Consider the following 23,997-nt stretch of genomic DNA (forward strand, 5'->3'; position numbering starts at 1 on the left):
TAAAAAGTTGTATATTCAGACCTTGGCCTTTTCTCTTCTTAAATTTATTGTATTGTAAAATAATATTTTATAATTCATCCTATTTTTAATTAAATCCCTGAAATATTATTTCAATGTTTCTGTCCCAAATCTGCACATTTCTTGTATTTCCAGAACCAAAGTTGAAGTAGAAGGATTCTTTTTCTTATGGGTCTAAGAATGAATGAGTTTTTTAAAAAAGTTAATTGGATAGCATGCTTACCAATTTCAAAGACACTTTTTTTTTTAATGTGAGCAGTTCCTTCCCCAACAGTTCTAGATGTTGTAAGTGAAATCATTGCTAGAAATGTTAATACCTGTTAGCACGCAATGAAGGGGGTGGGGGGAAAGGTGGAGAGAAAATGGGAATCTCTTGGTTCTGGTCTTATGAAATCAAAGGTGTCTTAGTGTAGACCCAGTGTAGAAACCAGGAGCCACTGTAAAGGCAGAAACTTTCTGTCAAGAATATATAGATTTTCAGGAGATAGGGAGGAGTAGAGAAGCTGATCTTGGCTTACTTTCTAGCGAACAAGTAATTTATAGGGTATCTACAGTGAGGCCTTCACGCCAATGGACTAAGATGTTCAACTGCAATGCTGAGACACACTGATTCATTTAGCAATAGCACTTAGACTTATATACCACTTTACAGTGCTTTTTACAGCCCTCTCTAAGCAGTTTACAGAATCAGTATATTTCGCCGAACAATCTGGGTCCTCATTTTACCCACCTCGGAAAGATGGAAGGCTAAGTCAACCTTTCCTCCCCCTCCCCACCCACCCCCCAGCCCAGCAAACAAATATGATTTTTGTGAGTATTTATAATTTTTTCCTTATATAATCTCCCTTTTTGAGGAAGTGTCTTCAGTTCAAAGTTGTCTTCCTTTTGGGTAAACAAGCGTGCACAATGCTTATCTCCCTATGCTAAAAAAAAATCCTTGGCACATACTGTCTCCCATATAAATCTGTAAAACCACTGGTGCTTTTTAAAGAAAAATTGTGTCCTGTATACTTTTACTAATTTTGTTTTATTATCATAGAAGATTCACATATACAGTAATGGGCTTTAGGTTAGAGTTTGGAAAGTGCTAATTTCCAAATTGTGAAATCATTTGAAATCGAATATTTCTCTGTAAGTAGTTCTTTCTTTAATTTAAGCTTTTATCTCTTTTGGTTTGCATATGAGTTTAGGAGTGTAAAGAATTAAGTTCAAGAGACTTCTGCAGTCCTTTCTTGGGAATTAATTCTTGAATACATCAAAACAAGCTTCTCCAGCCACGTGACAACCGGATACTTGTCATAATGAGACTATTATAATCCCCATTAGTCCCAGGCAGTATGCCTGTGACGGGTTGGTATTCATATGACAACAATAACAACTGATGCTACTTTTCTGAAAAATGAAACTGAACAACTGGGAAATATTCCTTAATGCATCGCAGTAAAGAATATTTTATTTGGATTTTTTTAATTGATAATTTTCCATGTATTATTATTGTTTTTTAAAAGAAACCTTATTTAGGGTAAGTATTTAAAGTTGTGCTCTCTTCTTTACAGGCAAGCCTGGGCTTTAGTGAGTGTAATTGGTGACGGAAATTCGTCTTGTAATGAATCTGTGAGAGACTATGAAAATCACAGTACAGGAGGAAAAGCTCTTGCAGAAAAAGAATTTTTCACAGTGGATGGACAGAAATTTATTGTGAGGGCTTTCAGTGAATGGATTGCTGGTAGGAATATGCTATTTTTAATTTTCTTTTAGAAAACAAATTTTAGTTTGGTTATCCTGTGCAGCTAGGTTTGCTGTATTTAGAACGCATCTTTATTGCTATGTACCTTATGTTGATCATAAGCTGTAGTCTGTTGGAGGCCAGAAGTGAAAAAAGAAAAATCTAAAGTTTAAAAATAATCGAAATGTCTATTTTATGTCCTTGTTTTAATAAGCACAAAAAAAAAATGGAACTTTGAGATAGCAAGACAAGTCTGCTGGCAAGAAAACTCAATATTGGTTTCTTGTTCCATTTTTTTGGGGGGGGGCACTGTTTTTTATGAAATGACAACCTTTCTAATATTTATGAAAGAATCGTTATTGGTAGCAAATAACATCTTTTGATTTAAAATGTTTACAAAAAAAGCCATGGAAATCAATTAAAATGTTTTTCCCCATAATGCCATATGTCACCTTCATACTTTTAAATAGGGAAAAATAAATCATGGTTTTGGTAGCTCTTTAATCAATATGCTTAAAGCATGATGATTTATTAAATATTCTTAAATTAGAAATGTGCTTTGTTGAGATCTATCAAGTATGAAAGAAAAAATAGGTTCCTATATTCCTGTCCTGTTGCAGATAGGCAAAATTGGAAGGCTTATAGCTTATAGCAATCTAGATTTTAATTCAAATGCTTTGACTATATTAATAAATATTAGGCATTCTGCTGTTACCTAGGATTGAACTCTCAACCTTCTATGTGAGAGGCGAGTGTATTCACTATGTAACCACTAGGTTACATAGAGTACTGGCAAAATTTATTTATTGTAAAATAAAAATAATATAAACTTCGGAGTATTCTGCAATTGCATCCTTGTTTTTCATCCAAGAAATCATTCTCTATGTTTTTTGTTTTTTGTTTTTATTTATATGCCGCCCTCCTCCGGAGACTCAGGGCGGCTTACAATGCGTTAAGGAATAGCCTTCATACTTTTGTATATTTATACAAAGTCAGCTTATTGCCCCCACAAACTGGATTCTCAATTTACCTACCTTAGAAAGAATGGAAGGCTGAATCAACCTTGAGCCTGGGGAGATTCGAACTTGCAGTAATTGCAGGCAGCTGAATGTTAATAACAAGCTATTAGCCAGCTGCGCCACCAGGCCCGTGAGACAACCCTAACCCTAACTCCTTACAAATAGTGGTTCCTCATTCATAATCCACAAGAATATACTTAAAAATACTACTGCAATTATTTTTGGTAGATGTTGGTGAAAAATCATAGGGAGTTTAACTGTAGCTCTGTACTACCTTTCGTCCTGCTGATTTGATTTGCATGTGCATTAAACTGTTTTGATATAATACTATTTGAGCATTTGCAAAGGTGGCGACTTTTTTAAAAAATGAACCAAGAAAAGTGTTAATTTTTTGTTCCAAGGTGTTCCAAAGTGGGGTTTTCAGGTTAAAGCTGTGCATGGAGTGATAATGGATTTGTCAGAAGATGTTAGCAGCTGGAAGCCTGGAGACCAGATTGTTGTGGCAAGCACTGATTACTCTATGTATCAAACAGAGGAATTCACACTCCTTCCTTGTCCAGAATGCAACAAATACCAAGTCAAAGTAAAAGGTAAGAGCTGAGAAGTAAAAATAAATGTATCTAGCAAGCTTCTCCCCCCCTCCCCCCAACCAAGGTATGGTTCTGTTGTTTTACAGTCCTGGTGACTTTTTGCTTTGAGAATATTTTTCTAGCTGCTTAATATCCACCTGTCTAAAATCCTTAATTGACTGATGTGGGATGCATGGCATTGATTCTGTAGGCACAGTGCTTGTGAAAGGAAAGGCTGCTTTAAATTTATTTGTTCTAAGAGACAAATCAGTGAATTTGATTTGATCTGAGTTAATTAAACAGTTGTATCCACATACCTGTTTTTATAGCCCAAATGATGATTCTGTTCAACTAAAATTAGATCAATGCCAATTAAAAAATGTCTATTTCTGGTTATCTGTTTAAAAAATAACCTTCCCTTTTCTATTGTTCCTCCCTCCCATGCATTTTCCTTATTTGGGGTGACTGTCTTAAGCACTGAAGCATTCAGTATACCCTTGTTTCTTTCTGTAGTGTTTGTCTTATACCTGCTACAGAGATAAATGATTTCTCATGTTGGACAGTAATGTTATTAGAATAATTCACTCTCATATCAAGCAGAGCCTTGGTGGTGCAGCGGACTAAGTGCTGTTATGTAGCACTTAGCTGCCAGCTGCCTGCAATTAGTGCGAGTTCAAATCTCACCAGGCTCAAGGTTGACTCAGCCTTCCATCCTTCCGAGGTAGGTAAATTGAAGACCCGGATTGTGGGGGCAATAAGCTGACTTTGTAGAAACACCACTTATGGGGGGCCAAAAGCCCTAATAAGCAGGTATATACAAAAGAATGAAGGCTATTGCTATAAGTGCATTGTAAGCCGCCCTGAGTCTTCGGAGGAGGGCGGCATATAAATTGAACTAATAAATAAATAAATAAAGCAGTAAAACTTTACTGCAAGTCTCTTCACTAAGAGATCGGAGTCATTTCCCCCCCTCTTCTCTGCCCTTCGCTTCCCTTGGATTTTCTAACACTTACCACCTATAACTACCAGAATTTGATGCAAATTTTTACTCAGAAAGATGGATGTGTTTCAGATATTACATTTCTTCATAGCCTAATGCTTCGGAGATGTTAAGAAATATAATGTTCTGGGAGACAAAAACCATGAAAGCAAAATAAACAATTTCTATGAAATTTGTGAAATGAGGTTGGAAAATAGTGATCTGTCCACTCTCAAAATCATATATAGTTATTGTTCTTAGAAGAAAGCATGGCTGCTTTAAAGTAATTCTTAAATGGTCTTAAATAATTGTATAGTTTTAAAGTGTTTTCGGATTAGGGGCATCCATTTAAGCTGGCTTATACTTGTAGTAATTATAATGCCCGAAACAGGTTAGTGTAAACTTTGAATTCTTTAAGTATAATACTGGTTAAAAACCACTATGAATATAATCATTTATTTATCAAATTTCTATACTGCCCATCATGTTTGCATGATTAAATGAAAGATTCTATAATTATTTTGAAAATTCATGATTAATATTTATTGAAATCTAATTCTTAATTATGAATTGAGGATTTAATAGGAGCTTAGCTTCTAAGAGAAGAGCTAACTTTTAGTGAACTGCTTCTTGCCTTATTTCTAATTTGTCTTAAAGATTGCAAGAAGAATCTTAAATTACTGTAGTCTAGGAGATAATATATTTCTTCCAAATTCTATATACATATCCCCTTCAGAATTTCATTAGTTAAAAATTCACTGAAGATGAGTGGGAAGAACAATATATTTGGTAGCAGCTTCTCTTTTCCAGAACCATCTAGGTATAGTAAAATTATTAGTATATAATAATAAAATCGTAAGAGGAAAGTGTGTTTGGATATGTTTACTGCTTTGAGGTATGATACAAATAAATAAATCATGCATATATACATACAGGTAGCCCTTGCTTGAAATGGTAATTGGGACTAGCACCTTCATCGCTAATTGATGCATTTGTAAAGTGTGATGTTCCATGACTGTGGCAGTTTACAACAGTATTTCACCAATCCCAGTTGCTGTTGTCAGACACATTTTGCATTGTCACAGCATTATGCGGTCACATGATTGCCCTTTGTGACTTCCCGCTAGCTTCCCCATTGACTTTGCTTGTTGGAAACTAGCAGTGAAGGTCACAAATGGCAACCACCTGATTGCTGGATGCGGCAACCATTGTAATTGTGAGCCAGTTGCCAAGCGCCCAAATAGTGATCATGTGTCCACGGGGATACTGCAATGGCCACAACTACAAAAACCCATTGTAAATCTCTCTTCTTCAGCACCATTGTAACTTTGAACATTCACTGAACAAGGGGCCGTTCAACAAGAACTACCTGTGTTTAAAGGGTTAAGAACTAGTGGATGCATTGCTTCAGAAGTGATTTTGCAGTTGATTGAGTGTGTATTATTAAGGTTGTGAAGCCTGAATGTAAGAAGGCATGAAAAGGTGATGTCACCCCAACCAGATTATTACTGTGGTGAAGAAGAGATTACGTACCTTAATTTAGATAATATTGAAGATAACACAGGAATAACCCTAATATTCCAAGAATTGGTGATATTGAAATTTCTGTTTCCTCATTGCCTTTAATTTCACATGAGGTATTCTCAGGATAATTTTATCTTGCTTTAGTGAGCTGTCCCTTTGCTTGAAATATGGATCTCATCATCTTTCTAGTGAAATTTTATTCTTTGCTTCTCTTAGTCCTCAGACTTCAGCATCTGCAGAAAGCTTGTGCCAACTCTCTCACATGAATGAGGAAAGGCAAGCAAACTATTTCCATATGGAAGCAGTTCCTCGGCTTTCTATTCATTTAATATCCAGTTTCCTTCACTGTTCCAAAAATCTGTCAAGAGCTTCATCCCTTCCTACTTCGCAGGCATGTACAGTCCGGCTGAATTTTTTGTGCAAGAAATCAAGTTCACTTTACCTGTTAAACTTCCAGCACAGCCACTATACATTATTTTTTCTTTTTGTAACTGTTGTTATTTTGCATTTTGGTATTCATTAATTCTGAATTAGATCTTTACATCATCTGGTTTGAAGAGTTTATGTCTGGACAAAAATTATATTCTACATTGAATTGTTACCAAAAAAAAACCCATAATGCAGCGACCATAATGAAAAAGCCACAATGAAGCCAAAAGTCAACTTTTACAGATCTGCTATAATGAGATTAATATGCTAAGATTCAATACATTGGTCTCATTCAAAAATAAGATAAAATAGCATAGCTACTTCTTTATAGTGAATTATTTTTCTATAGCACAAGGTTCATCCAGTGCAAAGAGAATCTTACACTTTATAAGGAAACATGACAATTGTATTTTTAAGGAAGAAACTGCCATTTTTATGTGGAAACATTTGTTTTTAATATAGAAGGAATTCAGGAAAAAAATAATTGGAGTGTTCATTACATATTTAAATATTTTGATAATCTAATACTGTTCAAAGAGCAATATACAAATGTTGTATAAAGCCATTTTGTCTCTTCAATTTCTGAAGCTGTTACTTGTTCATGTGTCCATTTGTGGCCACGCCTGTATGTGTGTGCACATATGTGTATGCATGATGTGTATGCATGCATGCATTCTTTTCTAATACTAAGAGCAAAATTTAAGTTTTTACATAAATTTCAACTGCATAGAACTTGGAAGAAAGTAAATTTTTGGTGCCTCATCAGATTCTCATTTTCAGCTGGATTGTTCATATTTTAATTGGTTTTTTGGTGCAGACATATTAAAACTATTTTTTTCTGAGAAAAAATGGACTGCTATACAATTTTGATAGTCCTTGTCTTACAGCAATTTGTTTAACACTGTAAAATTATATCAGCATTGAAAAACGTGACTTACACCAGTACTCATAATTACTGCTGTTGCAGTGGTCCACACAGTCCTGCAGGGACTTGGCAATCAGCATGTATGTACAATGGTTGCAACGTCTTCGGGTCACATGATTGCCTTTGTGGCCTTCCAATAAGCAAGTCAGTGGGAGAAGATGGATTCATTTAACAACCATGATGATTCACTTAACAGCTATGCAAAAAAAAAGTTCATAAAATTGGGCACAATTACTTAATGACTACATTGCTTAGGGACAGAAAGTTTGGTTGTAAGTCAAGAATGACATGAATGATCGATTGGTTTATAGTTAAGCATGTCGAACAGGGCTAGCTGGCATTATTATTATTATTCAACTCATAGAATGCACCTCTGCGGATTTTAATTCCTTTCACTATTCAGGCCCTCATTCTATGCCTAGACTGTCCTGTAGATTTACATAACATAATTAGAGTGATAGAAATGCTATGATGGGAAACAAAGTGAGGAGACTCTTGGCCAGTCTACTGTACTTGGCTCTAGCCCACCAAGGAACATCAATAAAATAGTGAAGTCTTGAATGGTCTTTATTCAAAGTTTTAGATGAAGAATTGTGTGATCCTAATATTTCTCCTGAGAGCTCCCTGGAGAGTCCAAGAATGGGCTGACTCGTCTGTTCCTCCAGAGACCGAGCTTTCAACTTTGTGGCCATGCCTCCGTCCTCCTCCTCCTCTCTGACACAGTTTCGGCTCAGTCTTAGCCTTGAAGAGACTTGTCAATTGGAATTCTTGAATTCTCAACGACAGGTTTTTCTTCGCGTTGTGGGGGTTTTTGGAGCTGCGGGTTTGTGAAGGAGCCGCAGCTTGCTGCCACACGCTCCAATTTCGCTTGTAGAGCCGCCGGCCTGTCATCCAAGCTTCGGTTCAAGCCAATAATCCATACATATATACTTTGCATTATTGCCTTGCCTTCATATTTCACATCATTCTCAAGCTGGAAAAATATATTCCATTCCATAACACTGCTTTGCAGAATTTCTCAGTCAAAGGCAGGGTTGGTACCAGTACAATATGTACAGTCATCAGCCTTGTGCCTCTTCATAGGCTGTACACCGCCCTGAGTCCTTCGGGAGAAGGGCGGTATAGAAATAAAATTATGATGATGATGATGATGATGATGATGATGATGATGATGATGATGATGATGATGTACATCTACATGTGCCCCCAGTCTTATGTGGGCTGCTAAGCTTTTGGCAGATTGTCTGGCTTCTGTAGAATGCCTGTAGAAATCTAAGGAAATTGCTCAGTCAGCAAGTCTGAGAAGTATTGAAAGCTAAGAATTCGAGTGGTTAATCAAAAAGTTCTTGGTTATAATCTTGCTTTAGCCTTAAAGTGACTTTAGAAGTGTCATTTTCCTTATTCTCAGTCATTCTGTCTGCTACCCAGGATAAAATACTGACTTTGCAAGATTGTTTATAATGCTTAAAATTGGAAAATGCTTAAAGCGTTTCAGTGTGCTAGATTATTAGCTGCTACCATTAATTACAAATTATTTCTAATAATAATCTATTACTATAATACATTTAAAAGAGAAAATTTTGAGTAATACCAAAATAATGCTTCTAAGCTAATAGCAAATCTCCTATTGCACTTTGTATTTTTTTTTTCTATTACATTTGTTTATATATTATTTATACATACTGGGCAAAAGTCTTAGACCACCATTACATTTTTTGTTGTAGCAATGGTATATTGACCATATATAATTATGTCTCAGTCTCCTTATTAAATTACAACCAGAAAATACAAAAAATTTGTATGCAGTTTTCAAAAACAGAAAAAAGCAGAAAAAAATAGCTTCCATAGGTTAAAGTGCCAAGTATTTAATGTTACCTCCCCTTGCACTTGAGCAACAGTGGGTCCTGTAAACCATTGGTCCTGAACCTTTTTGGCACCAGGGACCAGTTTCGGGAAGACAATTTTTCCACAGGGGAAGGAGGCGGGGGGAGAGAAGCGCACTACTTAGATCCCTCGCATGTGCAATTTACAGTAGGATTTGCACTCCTATCAGAATCTAATGCCTGGTGACCTGAGGTGGAACTGATATGAGTGATGATAGCGCTGCGGAGCATCTGCAAATACAGATGAAACTTCGCTTGCTCGCCTGCCAGTCACCTCCAGCTATGCAACCCGGTTCCATGGCCCAGGCTTTGGGGACCACTGCTGTAAACCTAAATGGAATGGAACCAGGGGTGAAATGCTCCCAGTTTGGACCGGCTCGGGCGAGTAGGTAGCAATGGCGGCGGGCAGTTCAGAGAACCGGTAGCAAAAATCCCTGCCCCCCCATGCCCAGTTGAGCTGTGCGATCATCAGAGCCTTTTTTTTCTTTTAAATGGCTCTGACGAGCCAAGCTCTGACGATCCCAGCTGAGTTGCCTGCTAATCAGGCAACTCAGGTTGGATCGCCAGAGCCATGTAAAAGAAAAAAAACTTTTTTCCTTTTAAATGGCTCTGACGATCCAAGCTCTGACGACCCCAGCTGAGTTGCCTGCTAATCAGTAGCAAAAATCCCTCCCCCTCCCCCACTCAGCTTGCTTACCTTAGCTGCTGTTTGCAACGCCTTGCTGTAATCCCTGCAATCCATTGCATCAGCAAGCAACTGAATCTCCCTGCCTCCTATCAAGCAGGCAGGGAGTTGTGGACTTCAACTCCCAGAATTCCTCAGCCAGAAAAGCAAAGCTGGCTGAGGAATTCTGGGAGTTGAAGTCTACAAGTCTTAAAGTTGCCAAGGTTGGAGACCCCTGTTCTATTGGGTAAGTTTTTTTCCCCTTTGGGAGCTTTAAAAAAATAGTTAATTGGGTTTTTTTTTAGTTATTCTTTTTTTACACCTAACGATTTAAAGTTTAGGAAGTTTTAAATTTAGCTGCTTTTATATAAAAATAAAAATAAATTAAAATAAAATAAGATTTGTGCAGCTTTCTGAGATTTAGTATGTTTCTGTAGTGTTTCACTCTAACTCCACAAACACACAAAATCTCACAAAGCTGGATGTGGAATTTTGTGTGTGTAAAGTGTGAAAGTTGGTTTTTTGGGCTTTTTGGGGCTGTGTGAGGTTCCTGCTTGTTGCAGGGGCCATTTTGGGTCTAGCACAGCTGCTTTTACATTGTGGGTGAGCCAGTTGTGTTATGTTGTGTGTGTGTAAAGTGTGAAAGTTGTTTTTTTGGGGCTTTTTGTGGCTGTGTGAGGTTCCAGCTTGTTGCAGGGGCCATTTTGGGTCTAGCACAGCTGCTTTTACATTATGGGTGAGCCAGTTGTGCTGTGTTGTGTTGTGTTTTGTGTGTGTGTAAAGTGTGAAAGTTGGTTTTTTGGGCTTTTTGTGGCTATGTGAGGTTCCTGCTTGTTGCAGGGGCCATTTTGGGTCTAGCACAGCTGCTTTTATATTGTGGTGAGCCAGTTGTGTTGTGTTGTGTTTTGTAGGTTAAAAAAGGGCAAAGAAGTGATATTGACTTGGCCATGCCCACCTGACCAACAAGCCACGCCCTCCCAGTCACCTTACCACCAAGCCTCACCCACTAATTAAGCCACGCCCACAGAACCGTAGCAAAAAATTTTAGATTTCACCCCTGAATGGAACCCTAAGTACGATCATTGCTGTGTCCTATGATTTCTTGCCAAAACAACCGCTGTGCAAAAAGGCCTATTACACCAGGTTTGTACAAGACGTGCTTGAACATTACATACAATACAGACACATGTTCTTGAGTGCAATTCATTGGAAGCTTGCCAATAAGACCAACTTTCAGTCATATCATTCCAGTTAAAGTGCCAAAGATCATAAATTTGACAGACTAAAAATAATTTCATATCAGCAAGGCCACTCTCAAAGGGAAATCAACAAACTGAATATTCAAGATATGGCATTCAAGACCAAAAAATAATTATGGATGGTCATTAAAACTTTGCTTAAACAACAAAGTGGATGGTGGCCTAAGGCTTTTGCACAGTACTGTATATTATTGTTCTAGGAAATCATTTAAAAGAAGTCTGTTGTTTTAAGAAATCAATCAGATTCTCCTGGGAGAACTTCTATTTCCGTAGTTGTCTTTCTTTTCTAGCAATCATCATCTATACATAGGATTAGAACTTTAGCATTGCTTTCATTGCCATTACAGAAACATTTTTCTAATTCTTGGAAGAACCTTTTAGCTGTATATTCACAAATAATATGGATAACAAAGAGATTCTAATTTTGCATAGCCTTGTCATAGCATGCCACAGTGTTTGCATTCCTGTTGCTCATTGCTGTCAACAGCTGGTGAATGGGACTTTGCAAGTTCTTGATGCTTCAAAATAAGGTATCAGCAAAGCTTTTGTTTCATTTTATTGAAAAATAATCCATTTTCTTAACTGGGAAAAACTTGTAGAGTATACCATTAAGAGATGGTGTGATGTTTAGTCAAGAACAATTTTCTTATACAAGTAATCATGTTGAACACAACTATGTAAGCTGCAAGATGGAGAGCAGAAAAGAAAGCAGATATACATATGAATGTTAACATATATAAATAAGCATATATCAAGTGACCATTAAACATAGATTATGGAAATTATTCTAAACCTGGTAAAAACAATTTCAAAGAACAAGAGTTCATGGAGGCGAAATCCATTTCTTGTCCTATGCTAAATGAAAAAATGGTTAAAAAAACCTTTTCCTACTCTACTTTTGATGCATTGTATTTTCAGGCAGTGTTAAAAACCAAATCCTTGTAAACCAAATCTGATCTATTCAGAGGCAAGTCGCTGATGGTTTTTTTTTTTAATGAAGCTAAAATAAGTATGATAACTGTACCAATTGGCTACTTGTATTTATAGTAATAAAGGTGTGTCATTTTCATCCTTCTCTTCATTTGTTTTCTCTGTTTTGAACCAGAATTGCCTCAATTTCTGCATGTGGGAGAAATCCTTGATGGAGTGGATATGAGGGCAGAGGTTGGAGTTCTTACCAGAAATATCGTAATCAAAGGAGAGATGGAAGATTCCTGCTATACTGGCAAAGACTGCAGATTCTTCAATTATGATACTTTCGGTGGACATATCAAGGTATGGAAGGAAAAGTTTAATTTCACCGTATCAAGGCTCCAGTGGCTTTTGCTCTTGCAAATAGGACACAGTGGAGGGAACTCTATCCTGTTTCATACTATTTAATGACTGCTGCCTGTTAAGCATTAGGTTGAGCAGATGTGTGATATATTGATCATGCAGCTCCGGTATTTCTACGTCCACTTATTAAATAGTGCTGTTTTTTATGTCATGAGGAAGTGAAGCTGCCTTTGTTCAGAACCCAAATTTAGCCCACTAATTCTATTCTGCAAAAACTCAATTATAGTGATTCTTGATTTATTTACTGTTGAGATGATGCAGCTTATGATATTGATTATTAAAAATAGGAGCTTTTCACCTGTTCTTCTATGTTTCATTTCATGGTTGGGTTACTTTAAATACTATGTTTGTGTTTAGATTAAATTAATACCGAATTGATTCTAAATCAATTAATTATTATTAGGCAACACTTAAAGCAAGGTGTATAGCCACATCATTTAAAAGGAAAAGCTCCCTGTGTTATATAGAATTCTTACAGCAGGTACAAGTTCTCTTGAAAGTCTTTAAAAGTACAAGTAAGCCTTGCTTACTGAGTGCCTCATGCAACAACCATTCAAAGCTATAACAGTGCTAAAAAAAATAATTTTGCAACCAGTCTTCGCATTTATGATCATTGCAGTATGCCATTGTCACATCTTCACCATTTGTGTGAGATGCAACTGACTTGCAACAGGCAGAGTTAATAATACAAAAAGCAGAAGTAAAATTCTAAGTCTTAGTCATGTGTTGCTTCACCTAATGACAATAGGAGAAATAAGGTCATAAACTCAGTTGTGCTCATGTGATTTTCTATTTAGTGACCGCAACACTTAGCAACCATTGCTGGTCTCAATTGTCGATCAGCAAGGACTATCTGTATAAGACAATCTGTCAGCTTAGAACTCTTTGCTATAAAATTCCCTTAAAGTCCAGATTATCAAAGCATAAATATTTGATTATAAAAATTCATAAATGGTACTAAAACTTCCTACAGTCAAAGTCAAAGGCTTTATAGATTATGCTGGAAGAACCATAATTAAGTTGATGTATGATTTCCTTTCCTGTATACTAAAATACACACACACACACACACACACACACACACACACACACACACATTTGATTGAGAAAATTGTAAACATTACAGAACTTACTTTGGTAATTAATTCTAATGATTTTATTGCCCATCTTATAAAATGGTACAGTGTGGGTAATTAAATTCATACTGCTAGGTTCTTCATTTATTATTAAATAAACATTGAAAAAATAAAATCTGGATCATTAATATTTAATAATGTAGGAATAGCCCTGGCTGAGAAAATTACCATAACAAAAAAGCGAACCCTGAAAATCTTTTAGTTTAGGAATTTTATCTTATGAATGATCTCCTTTTTAGTAATAAGTTACTCTTTGTAATATTTAGTTAGCTATTTTTGGCTAATACAGTTAATCCTAGATTACTTGCATTAACCCAAATGTTAAAAGAATTTAAAATGGAAATTTAAAATTTGATATTTTGCCCTAATCTCCCTCTTAAACTATAGTATGTTGGGATATTATGCTGCATATATTTTTAGTTTATTGATGGTACATTGTTTGTTTAAATATTTTTCTAAGATGTCCGAAGTATTTTCACTGAAGAAAATGTGGACAATAAATTGGATTATTTTTGCATGTTCTTCCAGATTTTAAAGAATTTCACGTCTGTTCACCTCTCCTATGTGGAGCTGAAGCAGATGGGTCAGCAAGTACCTGGCAGTTACCCTGTTCACTTTCACCTTTGTGGTGATGTGGATGAGAAAGGAGGATATACTTATAGGACTTATGTAGAAGGGCTCTCAATTCATCATTGTTTCTCCAGATGTGTGTCAATTCATGCCACAAATGGTTTGCTGGTAAGAGCAATGAATAAATGAAAAGTTTGGAGACTAAATGTGCAAATGACCAAAATAAAACAGGTCTTTCAGTATTACTGATTTTGCTGCCAGCCTTGATTGCAGATGTACAGAAAGAAATGCTTTTCTTTTGTAACATCAATCCATTAAGTTTATGGCATGGCTTTGCTAACCATGATTTCCTCCAAACCACAGATTATTTAGAAATGTAATTAGGATAACCTAGGCAGCACTATGTTTACAGTTCAAAAACAAAGCAAGAGAAAATGTATGTATGAGAAGACTGCCAAATTCATAATATTCTATCTGTGACTTTTTCTAGATCAGATTCAAACCTTTAAGCCTTCTGATTCTTCAGCTTGCATTGATCCTGCAGATCTTGAACTGCTGGAATCATCACTGTCTATAGACAGATAGTTTCATTTTCTCCATCCCATAAAAGAGAGAGAATATGGGACAACTCTTTTGTCAAGAAGTATAAACATGATTGTCTAACACGTAGGGACATTTCATGTGTTAACCTGGCAGTGGCATAGCTGTTGGTGACTAATTATTTTGTGAAATTAAAAAGAATTGTCAGAAATTAACTTAGTAGAAACAGGTTCAAAGGCACCCTGAAGATTTGTTTGCCATGGATTTATTTGGGGACTTAGGAAAAAAAACATAATTGAACTGTAGTCTCCAAGGAGAGTTGTGTTCCCATAGTTATATTTAGAATTACTTATGAATACAGATATTTGATGAAACAATTTTTTTATTACTGCAGATAAAAGACACTGTTGGATACAATACACTAGGCCATTGTTTTTTCATGGAGGATGGTATTGAGCAGAGGAATATATTGTTTCATAATCTAGGACTCGTCACCAAACCAGGCACCCTTCTTCCAACAGATAGAAATAGCACAATGTGCACAGCAATCAGGGATTATGTCTATGGAAACTATGAACCAGTACCAGCCACGGATTGCATGTGAGTAAATTAGAGAGATGTTTGAATGCTCCAATTACAGTCTTGATGGTCTCTCCATAAGACCTTCTCTTTTTTTCTGACATAATTGGAAATAATGTGAATGGTATAATAAGTAAATCTAGATTCAAATCATATGTAATGCATGAGGAGATTTTAGGCTAGTCTGAGAGTCAGAATCAGGTAATTAAATAAATGTTACAGCCTGCAGTGTATACCTGAAGAAGAACCTAAATAGGGTGGTTCTTCCAGAATCAGAAGAACTCATTTCATTATCCATTGTTTTGGTGGAAGGTAGATCACCACTAGTCTACTTCTGCACTGATCCAGAAGATTCACCAAGGCTGAATTACAAATGTTGTAAGGCTGATTTACAACAAAAAACCTTCCCAATGTTCTGAACAACATTTTAATGTACTACTAATGTAATGGGGATGGTTCAAGATGGTGCATATCACAGATATGTGATATTTTCCAGAAAAAATCCATAGTCTTTTATTCTCAGCATTTAAAAGCAAGTATTTTTGTAAGAGCAACATAAAGATCTCACAAACTTTGCCAGAAAATCAAATTGCTGGAGATCTCTGTTTCTGAATACTAATGACTGTTGTTTACAGAACTGTATTTTTCTGTTATTAGACTTGAGTCTTATATCACTCTTTTAATCGTGTTTCACCAATTGTTTATAGGGCTGTATCAACATTTTGGATTGCTCATCCCAACAATAACCTTATAAACAATGTAGCTGCTGGCTCACAGGTGAGAGATCTGACATATTGTAGTAACTAACGTTTTTTCCTCTGGGGCACCAATATATTTATAAGGTCAATTGCTTTCTTATGAATTTCATTTTGGTTAACTAGTTCTGTAGCATCCTAGATGTTAAGCAATCTTTCTTTCTTTTTTTAATATATTTTTTTAAATTTTGCATACAAATAATATAAACATAATACATATAACCCTAAATACACAAAAAAAGAATTTTTTTTTACAAATATTACAGTGCACACACACCCCCCGAGACCTTTTTTTTCTTATATTTTTTCTTCTATAACGACTAAAAGATATACAATATATTCCAGTTGTGCCCTTATCCCCTCCAAAACAAATATTCTTGAGTAGGTTTATTCCCTTTGCCTTCCACCAACACTGTTTTTATAAAATCCCCCCCATATTTCATTATAATTGTTTACTTTAATCATCCCTTTTTAAAATTAATTTCTGTTGTTAATTTATCATTTGTTGCCATACTCCAAATTTCATTATACCACTCATTTGAATATCCCAATTTCATCCCCAATATTTAGCCATCATTAATCTAGCTGCCATTATCAAATTTATAATCAATTCCTTTTTTGTTTCATTTATATCCTGTTTTTCCATCAGCAACAGTAATGCAATCCTCGGTGACATATCTTAAATTTACATTCAAAAGTGCTCTAATTTCCCTAAACACCATGTTCCATATTTTTTGTGCACTATCACAATCCCACCACATGTATTTATATGTTCCAACCTCTTTCTTGCACCTCCAACAAATATTTGTATATTTAACTTTTTTTTTTTTGCTTTAATTTACGTAGTGTTAGATACCACCTCCATATTACTTTATATCCATTTTCCTTAACTCTAACTGACATATTCTTATATACTCTTCTGTTCCAAATATTTTTCCAATCATTATCATTTATTTCTCCTAAATCTGATTTCCAAATTAGTTTTAAACCTTTTGCCTGATCTTCTAATTCAGTTAATATTCTATCTATTTTCCCAGTTCTTCCTTTACTTATATATTCTTCATTCACCTCACATTCTTTTATAATCATTTCAAATTTTGTTAACTGTTTATCTTTCTCCTCGAATCTTTCTTCCATTTTTATCCATTTCTCTAATTATATTAAATTCAACCAATTTAATTTAATATCTGATAAAATGTTCTTTAGTTGTGTTATATTCTTTATCTTGTTCTTCCAGTCTTCCCATTTATATATCTGATTTTCTTTTAATTTATTAATCCATTCTTTCACTTCAATCTTAGGGAATTTCCCCATTTCCACCACCGGTGTTATAGGAGAAATTCCTGGCATTAACCCTTGTATCCATTTATTCCATAGTTCTATCAAATTTTTTAAAAAGGGATTTTGAATCCTCAGCAACTTTCTTAAACCTATATGTTTCTATAGGATCACCTATTTCCCTTAATTCTTTCAACTCTGTATCCCTCCATATTAAATCTCTAGTTAATGCTATAATATCTGGGACCACCTTTTAATTGATTAGCTACCCAATAATTTCTAACATTTGGAAGACCCAGCCCACCATTTTTTAATAGTTTATACCATAATGCTTTACTTATTCTTGCACTCTTACCTCCATTACAATACACCTCCAGCAACCTCTGTATTTGCTTTAATTCTTGATCCGAATCTTTCTTTAACTTTTCATAATTTATTTTCTCTAACTCTTGAATATTTTTTGGGATGGCAATACCTAAATATTTAATACAATCTACTATTTTTAATTTATATTTTCCTTTCAATACATCCACTTCTTCTTTACTGTAGTTATATAACATCATTTCTGATTTTTCTCAGTTTATTTGTAATCCACTATATTTCCCAAATTCATTCAGGTGTAAATATATCCTCTCTATAGTAAGTACTGGATTTTGAAATGTTAATAATGTATCATCTACAAATAAATTTATTTTACTTTTCTTATGTACACCAATTCCTTCAATCAATGAATTTTTCCTAATTGCATTTGCCAAAACCTCCATCAATAATGCAAATAAACTGGGGATAAAAGGCAACCCTGTCTCGTTCCCTGGCTTAAGGTTATTGTCTTTGTAACACCATCATTTATAACTATTCTCGCCTTATTCTCTGAGCAATCTTTCTTAGATGTAAAAAAAAAAAGTTAAAATCTTGGTTTGCATCGCTAATCATATATTTTGTAGAACATTAATCACCATTTCCTGATATACAGAAATATATATCCATGTGTCTTTCATATCAGTGGAATTGTTTAGACAACACACTTGAAATGTTCTATTTCCAAAGAGAACAATTGTTTTAGTTAAAAGTGAAGGCTTCAAATTATTCATAATGTATGTGGATTAAACTAGTTAAATACTTCAGACTTCCTGAATGTCATCCAAAAATGGACTGATTTGTTTTGAAACTTTTGACCTGTCATTAATTTATATTACTATAGATGAAACATGAACAAGCCTATTATTTGTAAGAAACAGTGAACTTTATATATAATTTTATTCTCAGTTGTATTATATTGTATTGTATACAGGTAGTCCTCAACTTACGACCACAATTGAGCTCAAAATTTATGTTGCTAAGTGAGAAATTTGTTAAGTGAGTTTTGTCCCATTTTATGAAAATTTTTTGCCACGTTTGTCAAGGGAACCATTGCAGTTGTTAAATTAGTAACATGGTTGTTAAGTGAATCTGGTTTCCCCATTGACTTTGCTTCTCTGATGGTTGCAAAAGGTGATCACATGACCCTGGGATGCTGCAACCATCATAAATGTGAGTTAGTTGTCAAGCATCCTAATGTAAATCATATGACCATGGAGATGCTGCAACATTCGTAAGTGTGAAATATGGTCATAGGTCACTTTTTTCAGTGCCGTTGTAACTTCAAACAAACTGATATAAGTCAAGGACTACCTGTAGTATATTGTAAGACAGAGATCAATGAACTAAATGCTCTTTTTATGACCTTCCAAAATCTTCTAAGATTGTACCAAACTTTCCATTCATTTGTCAAAATAAAAAGTAAAACGAAGTCTTCCATAGACTTTTAATTTTAAAAATGGAGACAAGAAATGCACCCCTCCCCCCCACTCCAGTATAGTCCTAGCCTGCTTCAATATTAGACTGCATTAGTAGCCAACTCTGTGTAGCTAATCTATTGAAAGATTTCAATTTTTTCTACTCAGCATGTAAGCAAGGCAGCGGTGTTAAACCCCCACTCCACACCTGCTCCAGATTATGAAATACCTCAACAGGAACAATTGTTTTGTTTTTTTTGCCTTATGCCAGAGAAGGAAAGCAATTTTGGACCTCAATTTCCTCAGGAAGAGAAAATCAAAAGAGTCTATTACTAATAGTCTTGTAGCAGCTAGCTAACTTTGTCTAATTTTGAAAAGCTAAGCAGAGGCAGATCCAGTTAGTACTTGAATAAAATAACTACCAGGAAATTTCAATTCTAGACTAGCCTGGGAAGTCAAATAAACATCCCAGAAGGAGTCGATGGCAAACCACTTCCATAATGTAGCCAAGAAAACTGTGTGCACATGTCCACAAAATCATCGTGAGCTCCGCTCCATTCAAAGAAGACTTTATTTTAAGAGCCAGAAAATTACCCAATAGAGAGAAACTTGCTGTTTTCTTTGGCCAATGTAGAATACCAATTAGGTTTTTTTTAAAAAAAGAAAAAGTATATAATTTTCAACTTTTTAAGGGAAGAACTGTGCTCAGTTAACTCTAGTCCAGTATTTAGATTATCGTGGCAGCTAACCGCTACAGTTAATGACAATAAGCCTCGTGGAGCCAAACTGCAATTTGGTTTTAAAACGCAGAATGTTTTGGTTTTCTTACCCAAAGTTAAATGCAAGAGTCCCAAATGGCTTAGTACTCTAATGATGGAGGTGGAAAGAGATTTGAATCGGGGTGGGCAACTATGGCAACTTTACGACTTGCAGACTTCAACTCCCAGAATTCCTGAGCCAATATGGATATAGGGAATGGCAATATTGTGTACATTACCTTGAACTCCTGGAGATAAAAATCTTAACAAAAAAAAATAGAATGGCATATCCCTGAAGTTCATTTTTTATTTCTAGGATGCTGGAATATGGTATATATTCCATAAATTTCCTACAGGAGATTCCCAAGGATTGTTCCTTGAAACAAAAGCTGAACTTACCCCCCTAGGAATTTTCTATAACAACAAAGTCCACTCCAATTTTAAGGTAACTGAACCTGTTAATGATTTATATGTTTATGAATGGATTGTGATCTAAATTAAACATAACTGGTTGTACTCACGCAAGACAAATCTCATAGTTTTAACCAAAGGCATTCTTTAATCTGGGAAGTCCTGCTGTTTCACTATAACGTGCTTGTAATAGTATGCTTAGAATTATAATTATCCTTAAACCGTTCTGTGTTTCATTACACTGATACATTTGTTCATTTTTAAATATTCATTATGTTTATTTATAAAATCAACCATATAATACAGAAATGTAAGTATGCATGCTGCTAAAATCTTTACAAAGATTTAGTATTTTTATATGCACATCTGATATGTTATTGTGTGCTGACAGCGAGCATTTTGTAGAATTTTTTTTCTTACTGATCCTTCAGGAGAGATTCCTAAAGAGCTTGAATTAAGTATTAATCTATATTGCATTATTAAACCTGTAGATTACATATATTAACACTAACATGTATTAATATATGTAACATATATTACATATATTAATACTAACTGCAACTTCATGGTTTCACTTGTAAGCAGTCATACTTCTTTTAAGATTAGTTCATCTAATTATTTGACTGAAAATATTGAGCAGGCACAAAAAAACCCCAAACAGAATCATTTGGTTAGTATTTATTGAAACTTGGTTACATACTTTTTTGGTGGCCAGGAATACTTATCTGATACATGCTTTGACAATGGAATGCCTTTATCTATAACTTAATCTGTTGTATAGCTTGTTTTTGAACTTCCAGCAACATTTTATTTTTATTTTTTATTTATTTATTATCTCTCCAAAGACTACTTTAATGTTTTGCAGACATTAAATAAAATGCAGTATAAAACATTAAAACAATAAATAAGGTTCTTAAAATTCAATTAAAATAAAACTTTTAGTTTTAGTTTTTAGTTTTTTAGCTTTTAAATTGTCAATGGGTTTTAATTTGAATTGTTTTAAATTTGGGCCAAAGTTATGTAATTCTTTTAATAATTTTAAATTTTGTATTGGTATGTGTTTTAGTTCTAGCTGTGCACAGCCCTGAGTCCACTAGGAGAAGGGCAGTATACAAATTGAATAAAATAATAAATAAATAAATAAATAAATAAATAAATAAAATAAAGCTAAGCAGGATGGAGAAAGAGAGGAAGCAAAGTGTGCGCAGGGAGAAGGTGTGTGTGTGTGGGTGTTATCTCCTCTATTAGCCACCTTCAAAATGCCACACCCCCATTGGGATGCCCAGCCAGTTAGCACAACCATGTCTTCAAGGCCTTTCAGTAGGCCAAAAGGGTGGACGTAGATCTACACCGGCAGAAAAGGCTCTTCTTCTGAACCCCGCCAGCTGAAACAGCTGGCTGAAAGGGTCCTCAGCATGTCCTTTCTGCTGGTGTAGGTGGGATGGGCTAATTGCATTGGAGTGAGCCAGTTTCTCAGATAGCTTTTGGGGGTCTTCCAACAACAGTCACCACAGAAAAAGGCTTCATATTACTTTTTGTTAGCATACTTAGATTTTTAATGTAGGAAAAAATACACAATGATCTTTCCTAATCATCTTCTTTCTCTTGGTTTGAAGTTTTAGTTAAGAATATATTTCTGAAATATCTCTTCTTTACTGAACTCATAAATGACTTTTTTGAGAATATGATGATGGAAAGTGCATCAAATTCCTAGCTAACCTTTTTGAGGTATTATAATCAAAGATATTGTTTTTCTTCCAACACCATAAAAACCATTACTATTAAAACTATTGTATATACATTGCAATTGCAGCATAAATGGTCCTGTATAAAATACAGAATACTGTTTTAAAGCATGCGCAGATTACATAGTTTAACTCATTTTGTTAACATCAACCCAAAGTCAGATATTGGTAAGTTTAAACAGTGATTAATTTTAAAATAGTATCAGTCATATCTTTGTTTTTTTATGCCTTTGCCACGTTTTTCCCCCAGTAATTTGAGAGAGGCTTTTTTTTTAAAAAAATAAAGAAAACAATAAACTACTCATATCCTTTATAATCCACAACTCATTATGTATACACATTTGTAAGTATGGCTTCCTTCCTTCCTTCCTGAACTATTTGCCACTGGTTTCGATGAACATAATAAAAGTTATGTATCCCTACTTAAAAGTAATCCCCATTGAATGCAGTGAAACTGGTTCCTGAATAAATATCACAATGTGTATTCAGTATCAGGATATGAAGGAACGATCCGTAGTTGCCCTAACATTTTCAAATGATCAGAAAACCAGGATGGCCTCCTTGTCCCTACTCCTTCCCTCATGGGAATATTTGTCTGTTTCATTTACATCCTTTCAGTGAAATTATTTATAAGCTCTTTTTCTTTGAAAAAAAAAGGCATCTTAATTAGAAGATAATAAACTGGCATGTGATATTCTTCTCAAGCTCCCAAAAAAATGATTTACAATAATTTGAAACTACTTTGTAGGCATTTCCCTTTTGTTTGTATTAAAAAGAACAGATTAGTTGCTGAAAAGTTGCATCACTAAGATGTTGGTCAATTCAGATATGTTGAGTCTACATAAGTAACTGCCAATTATCTAGTTTTGGGAGGGGATGGAATGATCTAACTTTCAGATATTATACAAGTCATGTGTTCGGGCTCAAAAAGGCGATCCATAATCTGCCTCTTGACTCCTTCACAAAGGGTCTTTCTGAAATATTTAGTGACCATTGTGGAATATAAGAGTGTTTTAATATATTTTAATATGAAGGAGTCTCAACTACTTGGAAAACCTAGTTATACCTTGTTAGAGAATATCACTAAGATTTGCAACAATATCAACAGATTTTCAGTTGTGGAAAAGATTAATTTGTTGTTGTTTTTTCTTTATTGAGGCTGGCTTATTCATTGATAAAGGAGTAAAAACCACCAATGCAAGTGCTGCAGATAAAAGAGAATACCTGTCTTTGGACAATAATGCAAGGTAAAATGAAATTTGAGGATAGGATGCAGAATGGTTAAAGGTTGCATCTAAAAAATCTTGCCCAGAATTTTAATATCATAAGACAAAGGATTTAGCAGTCTTTCAGACAGAATCGTAAAATGCAAGAACTGGAATGGACCGTGAAGATCCTGCATCTGTGTAGAATTCAGGACAGTGTAGAATTCCATTACGAGTAGTCCTCGAGTTACGACCACAATTGAGCCTAAAATTTATGTTGCTAAGTGAAACATTTGTTAAGCGAGATTGCCACATTTTATGACTTTTCTTGCCACAGTTGTTAAGTGAATCATTGCATTTGTTAAATTAGTAATCTGGTTGTTAAGTGAATCTGGCTTCCCCCTTGACTTTGCTTGTCAGAAGGTCATAAGAGGGGAACATGTGACCCCCGGGTCTCTACAATGGTCATAAATATGAACTAGTTGCCAAGCCTCTGAATTTTGATCATGTGACCATGGGGATGCTGCAACGGTCGTATGTGTGAAAAATGGTCATAAGTCTCTTTTTTCAGTGCCATTGTAACTTTGGACAGTCACTAAATGAACTGTTGTAAGTCAAGGACTACCTCTACTACAGCAGCTCTGACAAATGGCCAGCCAGCTTCGGTTTAAATACCTCCAGAATAGAATCAACCATCTCCCAAAACAGCCTGTTTCATTGTTGAATGGTTCTTAATATGGGCAGATGGGATATTCCCCGATGTCCACACTTGTAATTTAAACACACTGTTTCTTCTGGAGCAGCTACAATTACTTCTTTCCCATCTTCTTTATGACTGCCCTTCAAGTAATTGGAAACAACAATATTATCCCTGAAACTCTCTACTCAAGATTACAATACCTGCTACCTTCGACT

General features: G+C 35.1%; 1 protein-coding gene across 2 annotated transcripts in view; it reads left to right on the top strand.

Annotated features, from left to right (window-relative positions):
- Window positions 1-23,997, top strand: part of CEMIP2 (cell migration inducing hyaluronidase 2) — a 62,578-nt gene that overhangs the window by 24,510 nt on the left and 14,071 nt on the right. For both annotated transcript variants that reach the window (XM_034410249.3, XM_034410248.2), the window contains exons 5-12: window positions 1,575-1,744; window positions 3,165-3,353; window positions 12,101-12,270; window positions 13,995-14,204; window positions 14,971-15,176; window positions 15,863-15,932; window positions 20,038-20,166; window positions 23,036-23,124. In XM_034410249.3, coding sequence (XP_034266140.2) covers window positions 1,575-1,744; window positions 3,165-3,353; window positions 12,101-12,270; window positions 13,995-14,204; window positions 14,971-15,176; window positions 15,863-15,932; window positions 20,038-20,166; window positions 23,036-23,124 — 1,233 coding nt within the window. The remainder of the gene's footprint in view (window positions 1-1,574; window positions 1,745-3,164; window positions 3,354-12,100; window positions 12,271-13,994; window positions 14,205-14,970; window positions 15,177-15,862; window positions 15,933-20,037; window positions 20,167-23,035; window positions 23,125-23,997) is intronic.

This window comes from Pantherophis guttatus, chromosome 2 (assembly GCF_059756535.1).
Source record: "Pantherophis guttatus breed Tessera chromosome 2, ASM5975653v1, whole genome shotgun sequence".
In the NCBI taxonomy this organism is placed as follows: domain Eukaryota; kingdom Metazoa; phylum Chordata; class Lepidosauria; order Squamata; family Colubridae; genus Pantherophis; species Pantherophis guttatus.